At 40.6% G+C, this 18,011-nt stretch overlaps 1 protein-coding gene across 11 annotated transcripts in view; it reads left to right on the plus strand.

The window, feature by feature from the left end:
• The window catches only part of PDE5A (phosphodiesterase 5A), a 103,328-nt gene that overhangs the window by 48,222 nt on the left and 37,095 nt on the right, over window positions 1-18,011 (plus strand). For 2 of the 11 annotated variants that reach the window (XM_005533141.3, XM_088056407.1), the window contains exon 1: window positions 6,821-7,449. The exons of 1 other annotated variant lie outside the window; for it this stretch is intronic. In XM_005533141.3, coding sequence (XP_005533198.2) covers window positions 7,346-7,449 — 104 coding nt within the window. In that variant the 5' untranslated portion in view covers window positions 6,821-7,345. 8 more of the 11 variants (XM_088056413.1, XM_088056408.1, XM_088056414.1 and 5 more) reach the window with 8 other exon arrangements.

Here is an 18,011-nt window from a genome sequence, read left to right on the forward strand (position 1 = left end):
TTAATTTTGCTGGACAGAGTCATGAGAGCATAACTAATATACCTTGAGCTGATTATCATCTGCCCCATGTTTCAAGCCTACATCCATCATTTCCTATATTTAGCATTATTATCATATTTACATTATCTTAATGATTTCTGCTCATTTGGAAAAGGCTAGCACATGCTTATTCTTACCAATAAGAAACATATATTTTAAAAGCAAAATTTGAAATTTTCAGATAAACAAGAGTAGAAAAACTTATATCCTTATTAACTCTACACCAAGAGGGAGGTACACAGGGAGGTGCACGCTGTTTTCAGATGCTCACATTATCCATTTGGGAGCAAAGGTACCAAATGAGATCTGCCACATTGTTGACACAACTCTTCCTGCCTCTCCTAGGACCTGGTATAAGCTGCCAGAAGTGTGTAACCCTTGTGGTTGTAGAAAGATAGACTGAAAATCAGCTCCCTGGGGATTTAGAAGACTAAATGTAGCACTAAAACGAAGTGACTCATTTTCTGTAATTTTAGCTGTGATAAAAGCTTTTTCTATAACCTAAGTGAAATCCCATAAGCTTTCTATTTTGTTATAGCTACCTACAGTACAGCACCAATGGCAACTATTGTTGTCCTCACTGATCTAATGGAGGGATGATGATTAATAAAAAAGCTCATAAGCAATGAAAATTATATTTGGATTCCAACAAAAATAGATTTAATTCATCCCTTGCACTGGTTTTACAGCCACATATGAAGAATCAACTATGCTAAAGGCTGCAGAAACACATGGCCATGGGAAGCCCCTGCCTCAGAAACCTAATGGTGTGCAACCTGCCAGTGATGAAACGTAAGTAACAATTTCAGAAAAGCGGCATCAAACGTGAAAATCTTGGTACTTATCTCAATTTGGACCCAGCAGCTCTTGTAATACTCACTAGTTACCTGAGAAATACAGCTTCACTTCTTCAGGAAGGCAGGATGATGCTGACCCCAAGCTATTTGATGGGAGAATCTAAAGATCAATTTCACTGATTTGCTCTAATAGTTTTCTTCTTTCATTTACCAGAGAGAAACTAGTTACCAAGTATCAAAAGGTTTTGAAAGCTCCAGGTGCTCACATCAGCCAAAGCTTTAAAAAAAAAGAATGAGGAGGAATGAACAGGCACTGTGGGGAAAACCTCTCAATGAGGCTGCTGATGATTTGGGATCAGCAATGGTACATTGTGAATAATCCCTTTCAGATCCCCTTGGCCAAACATCAACACCACAGACGTCTTCAGGGATAGGTATGAAAAGTGAAGGAGACACTGAAGAATCCTGGATACACCATACCTCTCCAAAAAAACAAAATCAAATGGGACACTCAGAAATAGACACACAGTCCTTACAAGCTCTTTTCAGTCTGACTGCTCACATACATTTTGTTCTTGAGTATAATTGAAACGCTATACAAACCCTTTATATTCATTTAGCAGTGCTGCAGTGAGCCTTAGTAACAAACTAATCTCTTACACATTTTCCTTTCACATTGCTCAGAACAGTGAAAATTTTGTGGTTATACCTTTAGGTTATAATACCAATGTTATACATTAATAATGCTTTTATTCGCTGTATTTAATGTTTAATTTTTCTGTTGCTCTTTCACAATCAGAGATTAACATTTTCCTTCAATACCAGAATATGTCTGTGCATTCCTAAAATGCCCTGAAAACAATTTTTATGTCCACTGCATAATACTCCATCAGCTCTGTGCCACTAAAATATTCCTCATGTGATCTATTAAAGAAGAAATGTGTGTGTTCGCTACTAAGATTCCAGAACATCAAGAACTAAAACAATACCAGTTTAACAGGTATGAACCCTAAATCTAAACCCTAAAAGATTAAATTAAAAAGAACCAAACTAAGCAGAACATGTCTTGAAATTCCACATAAGATCCCCAAGACAGAGGAGAAGCAAGCATTGTTCCATTATTTAATAAGGAAATTGCAGATCATTTTGCCTGACATCAACGTCAGGGAAATTGATGGAAAGGCTGGTACAGGAAGAAATCAGTGTACAATGAAAGGATGATAGTACAATTAACGCCAGTCAACACAGAAAATTAGTTTTGTCAGGAATAAAAAAAACCTTCCTATTTTCCCAGGAGACCATGAATTAGTTTGATAAAGTAAACTCCTGTAAGATTTCATTAGGGCTTTGGCTCACAAGTCTACAGGATTTTTGATAAAAGCCCCAGCAGTGTATACTCTCAGCCTGGTCCATTCTAAATGGACCCAAACCATACTGAATGATCTGAACAAAAATAAAAAATTATTGAGGGAAAAAGCTGCAAATTACAAAGAGTTATAGAGCTATAAATAACATGAAGGGCAGGCCCTTAATATAGACCAACTAAGAATACTTTGTGAGGTCTGACCTATATTTTAACACAGAGAAATCTAAGTTTTGCATTAAAGGAACAAAGAAAATCTCATTTACAACATAGGAAATGATTTTTGAAAAGGAGCTACTGTGAAAAGAAAGAAATAGAAGTAATAGGCCCAAGCAGACACATTCCCAGAGCAAAGTGTAGGCAAAATTATTCTTATTGCCCAAGGTGGATTAAACCACAACACAGGAGCTGGTGCTACTACACCTCTCTGTGGTTTCAAAAAGATCATTACTGGGAGAATGTCCTGAAAAAACAGCTCCAGAAAACCAAGGATTTTACCGAGAGAAATGAGACTAATTTGTGATGATAGGGGGCCTTCAGAAACTCCAGTTGTTAGGTTAATATGTGAGAAGTTCAACAGAGGATTGTGGTATATGAGTACAGAAACAGGAGAGTGAATGCCCAAATAGCAGTGGCATGTACTTGGAAAAAAATCTGACTGTTTTTTCATTTATATCATTTGCCATTGAATCTCCATCTCCAAACAACCACAACTAGGAAAACAAGCCCCTTATAATTTGATTCAATATCATCTGTTAGACCAGGTATAAAGCAAATACTTCACTTCAAAATCCCAATTACCAGTAAAAGTACTAATAAGAGCAACTGCTATTTGAAAATTACTAAGCAATTTCTAAGAAGCTTTTTAAAAATAAGCCAAGTATCATTGTAAATAAAGAAAAGGTTTGATATGCCATTGAAAAGGGCCTGGAATGAATCTGCCCTACACATTTCCTACTTATCCACCACCTCCCAGGCAAAATCCACCAAACCCTTTGTACACATTATCCACCTACATTTTCACCTACCTGCATCAAACCCCATCATCACTGCCCAGACCGGTGCCTTTCAGCAAACTTGCGCCAAGCTTGGCCAAGTGCACATTGCAGGACAGGCATAGAATTTGTCTTGATAAACTGGAGACGTATTGCAAGCACAGGATGAAATTAAAAATGTCCAAGAGCAAGAAAATGCAGTTAGTCAGAAGTAAACACACAGGCAGCACCTGAGTACATGGCAAGTATATATTAAAAAAGGGAACAGATAGTACAGAAGTCAAAAATATCAGGCTGTTGCCAAGAAGGCACGAGCAAGGGTGACTGTATTAGCAGGAGCAGAGTTTGCAAGGAACCCAAAATATTCCTTCCACTTCACTGAGATTTGATCAACCTTCAGCTGGATTACTTCATTTTAGCTTGGTGAGACACTGCAGGGATGGGAGAGACAACCTGGGGAATGCCCAAAGTGAAAATGAATGACCAGAGGGCTGGAAAACATGATGTTCAGGGAAGAACTGAAAGATGTGGCACTACTTAACTTAAAGGAGAGAAGGCTGAGAAAAAGAGAGAGACTTGCTAACAATTTGCTTTTCAACTTATCTGGAGATTTCCAATAGAAATCAGGAGAAGTTAAAATTTGGGCACATGGATAGATTTACATATCAAATGCTAATATGTTAAACTCAAATCCTAACTTACATTTCTCAGGAGATAAAGTTTGACAGTGTTTTCCAGACAAATATCCATGCATTACAAACCGCTTTGAGAAGCTGCTGCTTTCCTGACGTGAACAATAATTTCTCCTGGTACTTTGATTGACGCAAATGTTCAATCACATTTAAATCAAAATAGGAGGAAGCTACTATTTTCCATGGCTTCCTGTAGGACGTATACACTGTTATCCCAGAGGAGAGGGCAGGTTATGCAATTGCTGAGCAGCTCTGGGGAAACATTTCCAGCAATTATTTGGAAAGAGCCGAGAGAATAAACTTTTAAGACATTCTCATCATTTAGTATTTTCATCACTAAATAACGATTAGATTTCAAAATAATAGGATTTTGGTTATTATTTCACTCTCCTTATGCAACGGAATGGAAATGGAAACTTGCCTCACTAGTATTAGGATTCTTCCACTGGATGCATGTGAAAGTGCTGGCTAATAAAGAAGTGGAATAGTTTCCTCTGCCTTATCATATTCTAACTTCACTGGCCATATAGTACAGTCCTAAACTTGATTTAGAAGCCAAAATGTACCAACTGTTTTCCAGATTAAAGAGATGGTAGAAAGACAGCCAATTCCCACTTCATAGCAAAGCTAAATGCTGCTCCAATTCATCTAATGAATAAGTCAGACAAGTTAACAATGTTGACATCTGAAATGTTATTTTTTCTCTTTTAAAGGGAAATTAAATAGAATTATATTAATTTCAAATAAATTTAAATAAATATAGAGTTCTTTGAGCATAAATTATCACATAAATACTTTTCCTCTGGTTACATACTTCCTTATTTATTCTTACTAATTATCCTGAGTTAGCAGAATTTCTAATTTATGTGCCTTGAACATACAAAAAACCCCTCCCCCCACTTTTTTATCTCCTTACATGAAAATATTTGCAAAACATCAGATGAAAGATTTCAGCTAAATAATTTTCCATCCACAAGCAATAGCATGGCCTGCTGATGGAAAAGCTTCCTGGCTTCAACACTGAGCTCTCAAGCAGCTTCTAAACTTGAACTGGACATTTTTATTTGTGTGTCATTACTACAAGCCCTTCTTGGGTTTAGAGCTACTCCACATCAATTCTATCCTCTGAGCTCTGGAAACAAACTGGAAAGCTGGGCGAGAGCTAAGATACACGGAGCTTTTTCTGAGCACTTTGGAAGCCGAAGTTATGGAAGACTTTTTCCACTTTGACCATTCGTTCTTTGTTATGCTTGGCCTTCGTCCCCTCCTGTCACCTTAAAAATGAAAACAACATGTTCATTATTATTCATGGAAATTCATCGGATAAGGAGAAGACATCCCTTTTTCCCCCCAGCTGTTCTGTTTTTATTTCTTTTGGGAAAAACTATGCTATTCTTTGCTTGGGTAGCAATCCTTTGAACTGTTGCTTTGCCACTGAATTCACAGGAAGATAATAATTTGCATTGGCTTCACTGATTCTTATCTGCAGGGCCCCAGCAGCAGCAGCTGCAGCCACAGGTCCCTGTTCCTTGTGATGTGGAGTAAAGGGATGCTGCTGGATGCACCTCAGCTGGCCTGGTATTTAATCTTACATGTTTACAGTACTCCTTGGAGCAACCTCTGCTCCTGACTGGGGTGTACTGGATGTTAGCACAGGATAAATGCTTATTTCTATTAGTGCTACTCCTAATTACATGAAATGAGACGCTATCTATTGCAGCTGACATAATTGCATTGACCGTTACCTTGTTACTCTCCTATGAGACAGAGAGAAAATACTATCCTACTTTTTAAATACCAGTAATTAAATTATATCTTTGTATTTCTCCTTTTGCAAACAAACTCTTTCTGCCTCTTTACAAAAAAGATATTTCCATGTGTTTGGTCCTCCTTGTTTTTCCTGTCTAGATCACCTCTGATGATTCTGCAATTGCTTTTCAAGACTGGACGAGCAGTACCATGATCAATATTCCATGTAAGACCATTCAGTGAATGGCATTTCAATTACTTATAAAATCTGCATTCTATAATTGTATGTTTTACATACTTAACCATTTTAACATAGTGTCATTTTCCAAAACCTCTACCTAGTTTAGGAGCTTTAACTGCCATGTCTGCTGTAGCATCAGAACTCTTTTCCTGGAATGAAATGGTTAATGCAGAAATCTGTGATTTTCACAATAGGTTTATTTTTTTATTTTTTTTCTAACCTACCACTCTTTCCAGGTTTTGGCACTAAACATCTGCTTCGCTTATTGCCATGACATCTGTCTGTGCAGTTTGCTTGCTAATTCTGTATTTCCCTGCTGAAAGATTTGTCTTTGCCTTGAACAGCAGCTTGACTCGTGCTGTGTGTAACTGGCTCGTGCTTTATCTTCACATTTGCTCTCTGGTCACCATGCACAACATTTCCCCTGAGATTCCCTTTACAACAGAGTAATGTTCATGTAAAACCTCCCTTTCTGTGTGCCTCCTATTACACAAAACCTCTCACAGCCAAGACACACGTGTCCAAGTCAGTGCTACACACAGATGTGACACAAAGACAGAGAAGATAAAACTTTTCCCTCGAGCTCATGGACAGGCTCTTAATCCCTTTGCTGTGAAGTTCCTGCTGCAGCTCCTTCTCAAGCTGCAGAACCCCACCTCTCTACACATAGGAGATATATCTCTGTATCAGGAGTCTGTACACACCTGAAAGGGAGTTTAGAGCAGCACAAAATATTTTGTACAAAATATGAAGCTCTCAATTGACTACACAGGGGAATAATTTACAAGACTCTGAATTCCCTTCCCCTGAAACATTCTGCTATTTGTTATCTTACCTTCAAAGACACTGCACGTGTGGCAATACCGGAAGCCATAGATACGCATCAGACCTTGTGAAAGGTGTATTGTGAATGCAGAGTATAAATTATTATGTGTGCACGTGCACATCATAGAATGGAACTACAATACATGAAAGCGGTGCTCAGTTTTAACCAAAATCGCAGTCCCAGCTGTCTAAATTTGAGAAAGTAGGAGCTGTGTGTTGAGCATCCTCAAAGCTAGGCTGTCCTTATTCGGAGTCTAAAGCGGATCTAACAGCCGCATTGTAGGCATGAAGGACGGTAAAGCCAGAGCTTTAGTACCCGTACCCAGGCTGAGGTCTGTCAGAGACACACATCGATACCCGACAGGGAAACCCTTCAAAGTGACACTCGATTTACCACTTTTTCGAAGCAGGCGGGGCCGCGGTGGAGGTGGAGCCGGCTCTGCCCGCTGCGGGACCGGCGGCCGGGCCGGAGATGCGCTGAGGTGCCGCGGGCCGGGCTTCCTGCTGCCCGCACACCTGGGAGCGGGACGTAGGCGGGGGTGGGAGCTCCGGGCACCGCAGCTGGAAAGCGGAGCGGGCCGGGCCGGGCCGGGGGAGGCAGCGCCGGCAGCTGCGGAGGGAGGCAGCAGAGCGGCGGCGGGAGCATGGAGCGCTGCTCTCCCCCCGAGCCGGAGCAGGAAGCGGTGGAAGCGTGGCTGGACGATCACGGCGACTTCACCCGCTCTTACTTTGTTAGAAAAGCTACGAGGTAAGACCGGAGCGGCGGCGGATAGAGGCAGTTCCTTTCTTTACAGGAAAACCTCGTTCTGTTCCATTGCACTTGGCTGCCTCCAAAGAAAATAAAAAGAAGCGATTCCCACCCCACCGCCGCCGCCCCCACTCTCGAAAGAGCAAGAACTGAAAGCACCACGCAGCAGCTCCGTGCGGCTGCCACCGAAGGGCACATGCGGCGCTTCCCCGCGGGCTCTCGCCGTCATTCCCCGGGCCGCCCCGCCCGGCACCGCTCGGGGAAGCTGTCCCAGCCCCGCAGCTCCCTGCCCTGGGCTTCCAGTCATTTATTTTGTGTTCTCCTCCGTTCAAAACAGACACGGTCAACTTCCCGTGAGTAGCGAGCAACTATGTATTTCCCCGCCCTGCGAGTAGGTAGAAGCCTCAAAGAGCATCTGATGTCTTGGGGAGGGCGGGTTATGTCAATACTTAGTCATCTCAAAACAAAGCGCCGCTCTCCAAGAGCTCCGTCACCCTGTGGGTTCGTCACCTTTATTTTGACATGAGAGCGGTCCCCCACACCGGCCAGGGCCACGGGTTAAGCGCTGAGGGAGCTGCTGAGCCGTGCGCGGTGCATCCGAGACCGGAGCCCCGCCCGACGAGGAGGGCTTCTCGGGAGCCCGTCCAGCGGGGAGAGCGCCTCTGGGACACTGCGCCTTCCCCCGGGAGGGAGGCGGGGGTGCAGGGGGGGCTCGCTGCCCGGCTGAGCGGGGTGCAGCCCGGGCAGGGAGGGCTCGCAGCCCGGGCAGCGGGAGCGCTGCCGGCAGGGGGCGGCGCGGGGCCGGCGGGCGCTGCCGCTGCTCGGGGGCGGCCGCTCCGCGCTCGCCCCTTCTCGGTGCCGGTTCTTGTGAAGAACCCGCTACTGAGGACCTGAAGAGCTCGTCTGGGCATTTCCCCCCTCTTGGCTTGACATGCTGCCTTTTGGAGATAAGACGAGGTATTTGCTCACTGTTGTCACACACTTCAACAGCGGGACTTCAAGTTGACTTGGAGTAAATTCGGCTATTTTTAGAAGTGGAGTCAGGTTTCCATTTTGAATATTTTCCGATAAACAAAGCCGCGGGGATGCAGAGCCCGGGCCATCTGCAGCTCCCACGGTATGTCTTAGCGGGAGCTCGGGATAGGAAGTTCAGGGTTGGCTCCGCGGACTCGCCGCGCTCCTCTCGGCTGCGCTCCCGGCTCCCGAGCCGCTCGCACCATCTGCTCACCGCTGCTGGCTTGCTTTTTCCCAGAGTCATTTGGCGGGGATGGATGCATTCTGAATGAGGTTTTCCTGCTGCTGCTGCTCCTCTCTGCATGGGATGGGGCGGTAAGAAGAGAAATCCCCATTAATAATTGACTCGCGGAGAGCTGGAAAGCTTCAGGGGTCACCTGCTTGCTTGTGACCATCTGTCAGGCAGTCCCCTTTCTTCTGCTGCTGCTTCCTTAGGTTCATTTAACAGAGAGGGAAAAAAAGCGCCTTTAAAATGTCTTTTAAATGTTGAATTTATTTTTTTTTTAAGGCTGTACATAGGTGCAGGACGCATAGACGGAAGTTGTTAACCTTGATGCTCTCCAGAACACCAGTGCGTCGTGTGGCACTGAAGGGCAGCTTGTTTGCCCAGGAAATAGAGTGCTAGCAGCTTTGAGAAGTAGCATATTCTTAGCTAAGCCGGTCACACTTCCTTTGGAAGCTGGAAGTAGCACTGAACAAATAGGAATGCTAATTAATAGCAACCGCTGTGTCAGATTGGTTTTCCCCATGGGCAGGTTTGGTTAGTCCCTTTCTTTTTTTTTCACTCCGAGGCACAGTTTTATGTTTGTGCCGTTCTGAAAGAGGCAGTGCTTGGGAAAATACAATCCAGTCGAGTCTCTGTGACAGCAATGCCTCTGCAGTTAGAGAGGGACTTTGGACTTCTGAGTCCTCGCTTGGCAACAATTCTGTGATGTTTTTGAAATGATGGAAACACTGCAATTGTTTTAAAATTATCTTCTCTGCTGTCTTGCATGGAATGTATAGAAAACTATAAATAATAAGGAATACCTCTGTTCTGTGTAAGTTTGTGTTTGAAAAGACAAATGATAAATGACTGTATGTTGGTTCAAAGATGATAGCATGTAGAGCTGAGTGGTTTGAAAGAACTTCTGTACTTTGCAAAGAGGTTTAGTGTTCCATTTGGTAGTGTTACTTAGGGCTTGAAAAGAGAAAATCCTACCATCTAATACCATGCTTTGTTTTAGCTGAATCTTTGCAGAGCAGCAAACATTGAACAAAGACCATGCTGTTAATGTTTTGCTACTTAGCATTGTATTTACTCTCTCAAGTAAAGCAGTGTTCCCTGAGCTAGTTTCAGTTCTTTTTTAATCATAATTTACTGCTTCTGGGTTGGTGTTTTTTTGTTTTGTTTCATAATATGCCAAAATTCTCACAGGTCCTGAAAGCAATAGTCTAAGAAGTTAGTTAATCTGGTATCTTGCGGAGCACAGAGGCATATTCAGCTGCATGTTGTGAGGCACAATTGCTAATGGATAGTTTCTGTTTCTCAAATATTTCTACGTAGGAATAGGAAAAGATCAATGGCTCCATCATTTATGACTGCGTAATACTAGCTGTTTACACTCATATTAATGAGCTTTGAATTATAACCTAATTTCACAGTTTTATAATGAGAGTTGAATAGTTAATATCTTTTTTTCTGCAATTAATTAATTCCCACAGTGTTTTATATAGTAGTTCTGTTGGTAATTTCCAGACACAAAGAAGTTTTAATTAGGTGTCTAAATAATACTTAGAAGATGTATGTTTTGTGGGTTTTTTTAAAGTATGGGGTTAGGGTTATCATCTCATATAATTGAATAGTTGCCTCCTGATCCAGTTTGCATAGGGCAGTTTGGCATTAGTGTCTGTTGTCGTGGTTTTGATAGAAATTGTATTTTCTGGCAAGGTGGCACTTTAAAAGCTGTGTCTTTCTATTCACAATTTGTTCATTAAGTGACATCTGTTGGAGTCGCTGCGCTCTCCGGTCAATGTTCTGGTTTCTTGGAGAGAAGGGCTGCAGGTTGTCAGCTTAACAAGTGTGCACCTGTGTTCCTCTCTCCCCTCCGGTGTGTTGCTGAAGATGAGCACATTCCAAGGGCTTACACCTTGCATTTTGATCTGCAATGCCTCGAGGCTGGCAGTGGCTGCAGGAAGGCCACATCCCAGCCTCCTTCCAGGCTGGGCTGGCTCTACGGATATTCTGCAATAAAACCGCGTTGGTTGAATTCCACGTGAGCAGTGCAAGGCTACAATCCTACAAGCGTGTAATCCAGGTGAATAGCTTTGAGTCCTCTCTCCTTTGAGTAGGTGAATAAATGGGGATCCCATCAGTAGGAAGGTATGGAATGAGTTATTTATTACTTTATTTCGTACCAGGGAGCTGAGTGGCATGAGGAGGCAATATAAATAGCTGTTATCCGTGAGGTGCTGTTCCAGGACGATCAAAGTGCAGCACAACAAAGGGGAAATGTGTCACCGGCACACTCGGGGATGAGATGAATTTGGTTCACTCACTGAGGCTGTGCTGCCTTTCAAAACTTCTGGCTGGAGAGTTTGGTACTGCACACTTCAGGGTCAAGAGTTTGTAAATGCCTCGCTCCTATGAAGTTTAAGCTTTTTTTTTTTCCCAGCTCTTCTTGTTATTTTTCCCTTCCCAAAGTTTTAGAATTTCCTATCATGTTCTGCCTTCCCAGAAGCAGAAACATTTTCAAGTAAGGTGATTCTGCTTTATTGCTACAACTATGATTGTTCTAAGTAGGTTCTATAAAAGCATAATCTGCAGGGTTTTGGGGTATTTTTTTTGGTCACATTTATAGCTAAATTCATTACAGGTTTTGTCTTCCTGAAGTTTTATCTTTTTACATTCCTTTGAAAAAACAGCCCATGCATTGCCATGCTCAAATATCACACTTATTTCAACCTGCTGTGGAATATTTCTGTACTTCTGACTTCCTGTTTGTCCCTGTTTTAAAAATATGGGAGTGATTCTCTCTTAGTGCTCTTTGCACTCAGAAGTAGCAGACTGCCAAAATAGCCAAAGTAAAATTTCTCCTCTCAATTGGAAGTAACTGTGTTGTTACAGGCAGCTTTTATCTGCCTTTATCTTTTATTTTTTCCTTAAATATATGGTATAATGAAGACAAATTATTGTCCCAAATCTTATATGTCCTTCAGTACGAATAAGATTATTTTGTTATAAATACATCTTGGTTTATTAGCAGGTTTGAAAAATATTTACAAATTTAAAAAGGTGGGGTTGTATTTGGCAAAAATAGATGTTCTTAACGATACGGTACTTCACAGTGCTTCACTGAGGATTCCAGAACTGGTGTTTACTGGGGAGCTGTGCTGAAATTCAGATATTGCACTACTTGAATATATCAACTACATTTATTACTTGGGAAAAACTCAAGCACAGTTGTTTGGGGTGGTTTTTTTTCCTTCTTGATGGCTGGTGGACAATCAATTTATAATGTGCTGCCTGTGGTACTACATTAGTCGGGACATTTGCCTTCTAGTCTCTGTCTGGAGAGCTTTTAAAAATGTCTTGCAGTTTGAGCCAGCTATCTGAAGTTGAATCTCCTAAATATCATGTGTCATATGCATTCTAGGCATTGGTAATGCATGTGTGCTTAATTTCTTCTAATTGAGTGAAAATTCTGATTTTCAAAGAAAAAGCTGTTCGAGGTTTTCTGCGCTGAAACGTGCTGTGGTCTGCGTTTTTCTTAACAAATAATAATCCTAAAAATGCATCAGTATCAACCATATGTGCTCCTAACATGAGCTTGGCAAGTAGACAGTGAGCTTTGAACTTCCATGATTGAAGGAGCTTTTCAGTGGAGGCACAGAATTCAGTGCAGAGAGTTGGGGTTTACTGCAACTTTTCTAAGTTACCCAGTATAAAGCATTTACAAGAGGGCTGCAGACCCACTGATTCTTGGAAGTGTGGCTTGAAACCCACAGGAAGCAGTGGTGTTAATGCAGGGGATGAGAATATTTTCTCCCACTTATTTGGTTTTATTGGATGTTTACTGAGCTTTTCTGAGAACTAAGTACAGGAAAAAAAAATCAATTTCTGTGAAAACTTGGAAAGTTTTCTTGTTGGTGTAATGATGTTTATAGTTATCCCGCTTATAAATAATGTATCCATATCCTTCCTTATGCCTTTCATGATAACAGCAAAGTTTTAAGGTGAGCCTAAAATATTTTTTAACTACTGATTCAAAAAGCATTCAGGAAGGTGAGGAATGCTACCTGTGTTCATCAAGTTGCAAAGGTTATTGACTTCTGGCATTTGTTTTTGGAAATGCAGTGAGATAACTGCAAAGTGAGATGAGTGCTGGAGTATTTTGGAAACAATCTCTAAAACAGCAATTATTTTAGACTGAAGAAATTGTCGTTTGAGAAATGATAAGAAACCACTTTCTAGCTATTTACATCTTAAATTCCCCCAAAGCTCTAAACTGAACTCCTACACAGAATCTTTGGTATGGAGATGAACTAGTCAGCAGAAACTGAGAGTAGCTACAAGGAGAATGTGTTTTCACTCAGTTCTGCTTGCCCTATGCAACAAAGAATCAAATGGGTGTGCAGAATACATTAATTAAATACACTGGTAAACCTCAGACAATTGGTAGAAAATAAGATGGAGGGAACCACTCTGACAGTTAACATCCCTTTTTGCCTCCTCCTGTTTCAGGGTAACTATTACCGTATTACAGTAGTTTTGATAATGCCAATAGGCATTGAAATCTCATTTCCATTGCTGGGTGTTTTTTTGGCTGTAGCTGGGGAGACTTTAGAGAACAACTTTTTAGAGAACAACAGGAATTTGACTTTAGAGGGTCAAATTCCTGGCAACTGAGGAGAGAAGTGGAGCTGAGGGATACATTGCTTCTGCAGGAGACTCAAGAAAGTCTGACACCTTTCTTTGATTTCTAAGTTATAAAGGATCGTGAAGGTTCTGTATTGGCTATCTGCTGAAGAATCCTCATGTGAGGAGGATTTAGGCAATACATTCTTGACTTGAACTAAGATGCTACTGCCTGTTTTCATTTTCACCACTAAAGCTTTTTGGTTTTGTTGTGGTAAAAATATAATTACTAAAAACACAGTATAGAAGTATTTCTTTTCCTTACTGGAAAAGAAACATACATAAATTTATATGGAATGCTTTCTCTTTGATATGGTTGACTTGAAGAAAGCCGTATTTTAAAAAGGGCATTAAATACAAAAGGAGCTATCTGCAAAGTGCCAGAAAAGATGCCCTAGTGGATAACACAATGGTTGTAATTTCACATTGGCACTGAAAATATCACCACAAAATATATTTGCTTAGTAAAAGATACATATTTTTTCCCACTTATCTGTGTATTATGGATAACTCACCCCAGCAGGGAGAGCCAAAGCCTCTGCAGCACTTCAGTCATACCTAACCCCTAAATTTAGGAATTCAGGTGGAAATGAAGTACCGCCGAAGATTTACATGAGATCTCCAAGCAGGTGGGAATTTAACTCTTAATCCACATTTCAGTGAAATTACTGGTATTATCCTACTGCTTTCCCCAAAAAAATCATTTGGTACCTAGTTATTTTTAATTTTTTTCTTTTTTTGAGTTTGGAGCAAGAAGCAAACATAGGGAGGAGAAATAAAGGTCAGGTTTTAGAATTTGAACTTGAATCCCTGAGGATTTTTTCTGTCTTTCTATATAGTACAAGTAGAAAGTCTGTTCTGTGGAAGAAAGCTTTATTGTAAAAAGTGAAGCTTGAAGTTAGGTTATTAAACAAAAGTTTAAAATAGCCAAGAATAGCTGTCAGTGTTAGTTTTCCAATCTGAATACTATTGCTAATAAAGCAATCTCTGCCTTCTATTTAAAAAAAGAGCATTCAGACAAGATGAAAATTTCATCATTCTAAAAAGTTATTTCAGTCTCATGAGCATGGTTTGAATCAATCATTAGCATTCTAAATTAAGAACTGTATTCAAACAGAAGTAATTTCTGCCAATTGAAATATTTAAAGCTAAATGCATGCTAATATGTTTGACCGAATTGTGCTAAAAAACTGGCACTGTTGTACTTCATATTCCAGAACTGCTTGCCTACTACTGTGAGAAGTGGCATCTCCACTAACTATAATTGGGAAGGGTTTAAGGAAAAACATCGATTGTTTTTATCAATCTACTCTTTTAGTCAGTTTGAAAACACTTCTTTTACAGTCAGTTTACTGTTTCCATCTAATGAGGCCTTATACAATTTATTTAAATCTTTCCATTGCTAGAAAAGAGACAAAACCACTTAGAATGTGATTGTGAAATAGGAAGTACTAGAAAGAAAATGGGAAGGCAATTATAATATCCAGGTGGCTTTGCATTTAAAACTCCTCTGATGAAACCAAATAGTTTTGGAGTTTTTGCTAATGCTTTAAATGATTTTTGTGTCTAAATTATGTCAAGATGCTGGAGAGAAATTTGAAGACATCTAGTGGTTATTTTATGGAAGGGAATTGAGAAAACAGTTCCAAAGTTTAGCTTGAAATATTGTTGGTTTCAACATCGACAGGATTAGGCTACAGGAATTCAGACACTGAAAGCTGGCATTTTCTAGTAGGCAAGTTTGTAATCCCTCTCCTGAAGTGTGTTACCAATAACTGCTGGCTGGAATGAAAAATTAGCAGAACAGTCCACGCAACTACTAAAACCTTACACATTGTATTTATGAACGTTTTGTGAGCAACAGAGAAAACAGGGAATTATTTGCTGTTTCACTGAAAACTGCTTATCACTGTGTTCTGTTTTACAGAACTGCAGGTGTTACACATTCTTTGTGTCAGGCAAGTAACGTGCAGTTTTTACTGTCATTGTTGCATCTCAGTGTTACCTTTGCATTCTGGTTTTTGTACATTTTCTCCAAAGGTGCCAAGCAGTTGTGCTCAATGATCCCCTTGGTGTGTTCTTACACAGGCTGTGTGGCTGTATGTAAGCAAGACAATCACAACCTGTCTTTTAATACTTAAACATCTTCACTGGGTTGGGTTTTGTGTTTGTTTTTTTTTTTGAGAAGTCTGTTGTGTGCTTTGAAGATAATCACAATGAAGCAAAGATGGGTACAATACATTATTTAATATTCCCAGTATATGAGTAGCATAGCAATTAGTGTTGTGTCAGTATGGTTTGATGCACATAGCCCAGGAAATACAGGAAGAGTCTCTTCAGCTCTACATGTGCCCTCCTGCATGACCTGGCTCAAGGCATGTTGCTTCCTTGTCCCTGTGTTTTCTCAAACATCGATTTTCTATTTTTATTGCAAATTTATACCAAAAACTTCTTGCTCTGGGGGCAGGTCTACTTTCTGTGCAGTATTTAACAAATCGGGGCCAAAGGGTTTTAATTCCTCTGAAGCTCACAAGGTCTCTGGTACTGCAGATTACGTGTGCTTGTATATAAGCAGCGATAGAGGGGAGGATCACACCATATTTTCTCTTTTTTTTTTTCTTCAATGTTTTGCCTGCCATTGCATTTTTATCCCCTTCTTAGCACTATCATCTCAAAATTCCTTTCCAGTTTTGTCATCTGCTGATGAAGTCACCAGCCAAATTCAGCAGTCACTACTGTCATGTTTTATAGAGGAAAGATTGGATTTGGCTGATGGGAGTGACTAAAAAATAGTAACTTCATATTCTACTGTTGCTGTTCGTGAGCTCTGGGATAAATTACATATTTCTTGAGTGAAGGTTCGTATTAAAGGATCATAGTGCAGCAAAGATGCATCCTGGTCATGAGGAATATTGGGTGCTGTAACTCCTCAACTCATGGTGATTGCCGTGGTGGGATAGAGACACCGCATTGAGTTTGTCTGCATGGATCACTATGGATCAGTATCTGCTCCTGCAACTTCGATACTACAGCCAGGGTCTTGTCCTTACAATCAGCTCTTGACAATTCCAATGCTAACTGAAGTCTGTTCATATGAATAGTCACAAGTGTTGGCTTCTTCCTGCAGGCCTTTCAAAATTACTTCTTAATTGTACATGGCACTCGTTGCTGATTTCCAGGAGCTTCACTCGTGGCTCAGGATGTGTCTGGTGTCAGATAACTGCTGAGCTAATTCTGTGCTCTGAGAGTACTTGTGTTAGTCATAATACCCTTCTTGTCATGCATTGTTAAATAGGACTGAGTGTCAACAAGAGAACGCATGTCAAGACACAGAGAGATTTTAAATAGCGTTAGAATACGTCAGCTCATGCGAAATGCTGGTTCTTCCACCCGTGTGTGTAACTGGGCGAGTAAAAGGAGCTAAATAGTTTCCTTGTTAGAAGAGGCATTTCGTAAAGGTCACTGAACACTGTTCTTTTTCCAGTTGAATTTGAATGGCTTTCCTGTTGCCCAAAGTAAAATGCTTAAAAGGCTTGAATTTGAAAACCATGCTTTACCCAATTTAGTTAAGGATTAGTTGTTGTTAATCTAAAGAGTTTTCTGAGAACCATGCACTGTTGGCAAATTATTGAACCATCACCCAAGAGAAATTAAAGGACAGGAATATGTTACTCATAATTATGCAGCTCCACCTATCATTCTGTTCAATGTTTAAGTGCTTTATAAGCAGCATAGATACCCAACAAGTAGTCAGTTCTTGTTAAACATAATTCCTTTTCATGTGAAAGGTTTTACAGCTGTGTTCCACATCCCTCAATAACCTCTATAAGAAAAGCATGCTTCTTTTACACAGTAAAAAGGCAAGAGGGTAAAAAAAATTAGTAATCTCATGGCCACAGCTTGAGAACAGGTATTAGCATTCAGAGGACATTGTTCTTACTGATTGCTATTGCTACACCATTAAGGCCTGGGGAAATCATAACACGACGCAGCAGAATAAATAAAATGACAGGTTTCTACTGATAAATCAAATTTCTGCTGTAGCTTTTTCTTTATGCATGAAGGGTAATTTCAGATTCTTTGTCTGCCTTGTATCTTGTACCAACACATCCACACATGTAAATTCAGTGTAAATAAGGAGAATGATAGATTTTTATATTTACTCCTTTCCTCAGGATTAATTAAGCAGTGAATCAGATTGTTCTGCAAATTGCTGTCACCCAACAAAAGCACAGGTTCACTTCCAAACATGCCTTCAAACATGTGCATTTTCAATTACATGGTTTTTGAGCCTCATCAGTTGTTGGAGAACACCCTCCATCTGGTACTATGTTATTACTGCTACTTTTCAGTCTTACCTTCCATTAATACCAGTCCTCAGTGCTCAGAAACAGTCAGCAGACACGTGAATCTGGGTCAAATCACCAATCTTCTTTAAAACTATCAGTTTTTCTATACCTACCTTCTTGTGTCTGAGGCTTAAATGCCTCCAGCTGGCATTTGCAGGTTCTTCTGTAGCCTTAGTGCTAGATGATAGTTTTGTTATGGAGAAGCTAAAATTTCCTGGTGATTTTTTATTATGAAGAGATCAGAGTAAAATAAAAAGGACCCCCATATAACACATTTGCTAACAAGAGTTAGCAGCATCGAT

The sequence above is a fragment of the Pseudopodoces humilis genome, chromosome 6 (assembly GCF_049639895.1).
Source record: "Pseudopodoces humilis isolate 2021_Gansu_Grassland_sample_001 chromosome 6, ASM4963989v1, whole genome shotgun sequence".
Lineage (NCBI taxonomy): Eukaryota > Metazoa > Chordata > Aves > Passeriformes > Paridae > Pseudopodoces > Pseudopodoces humilis.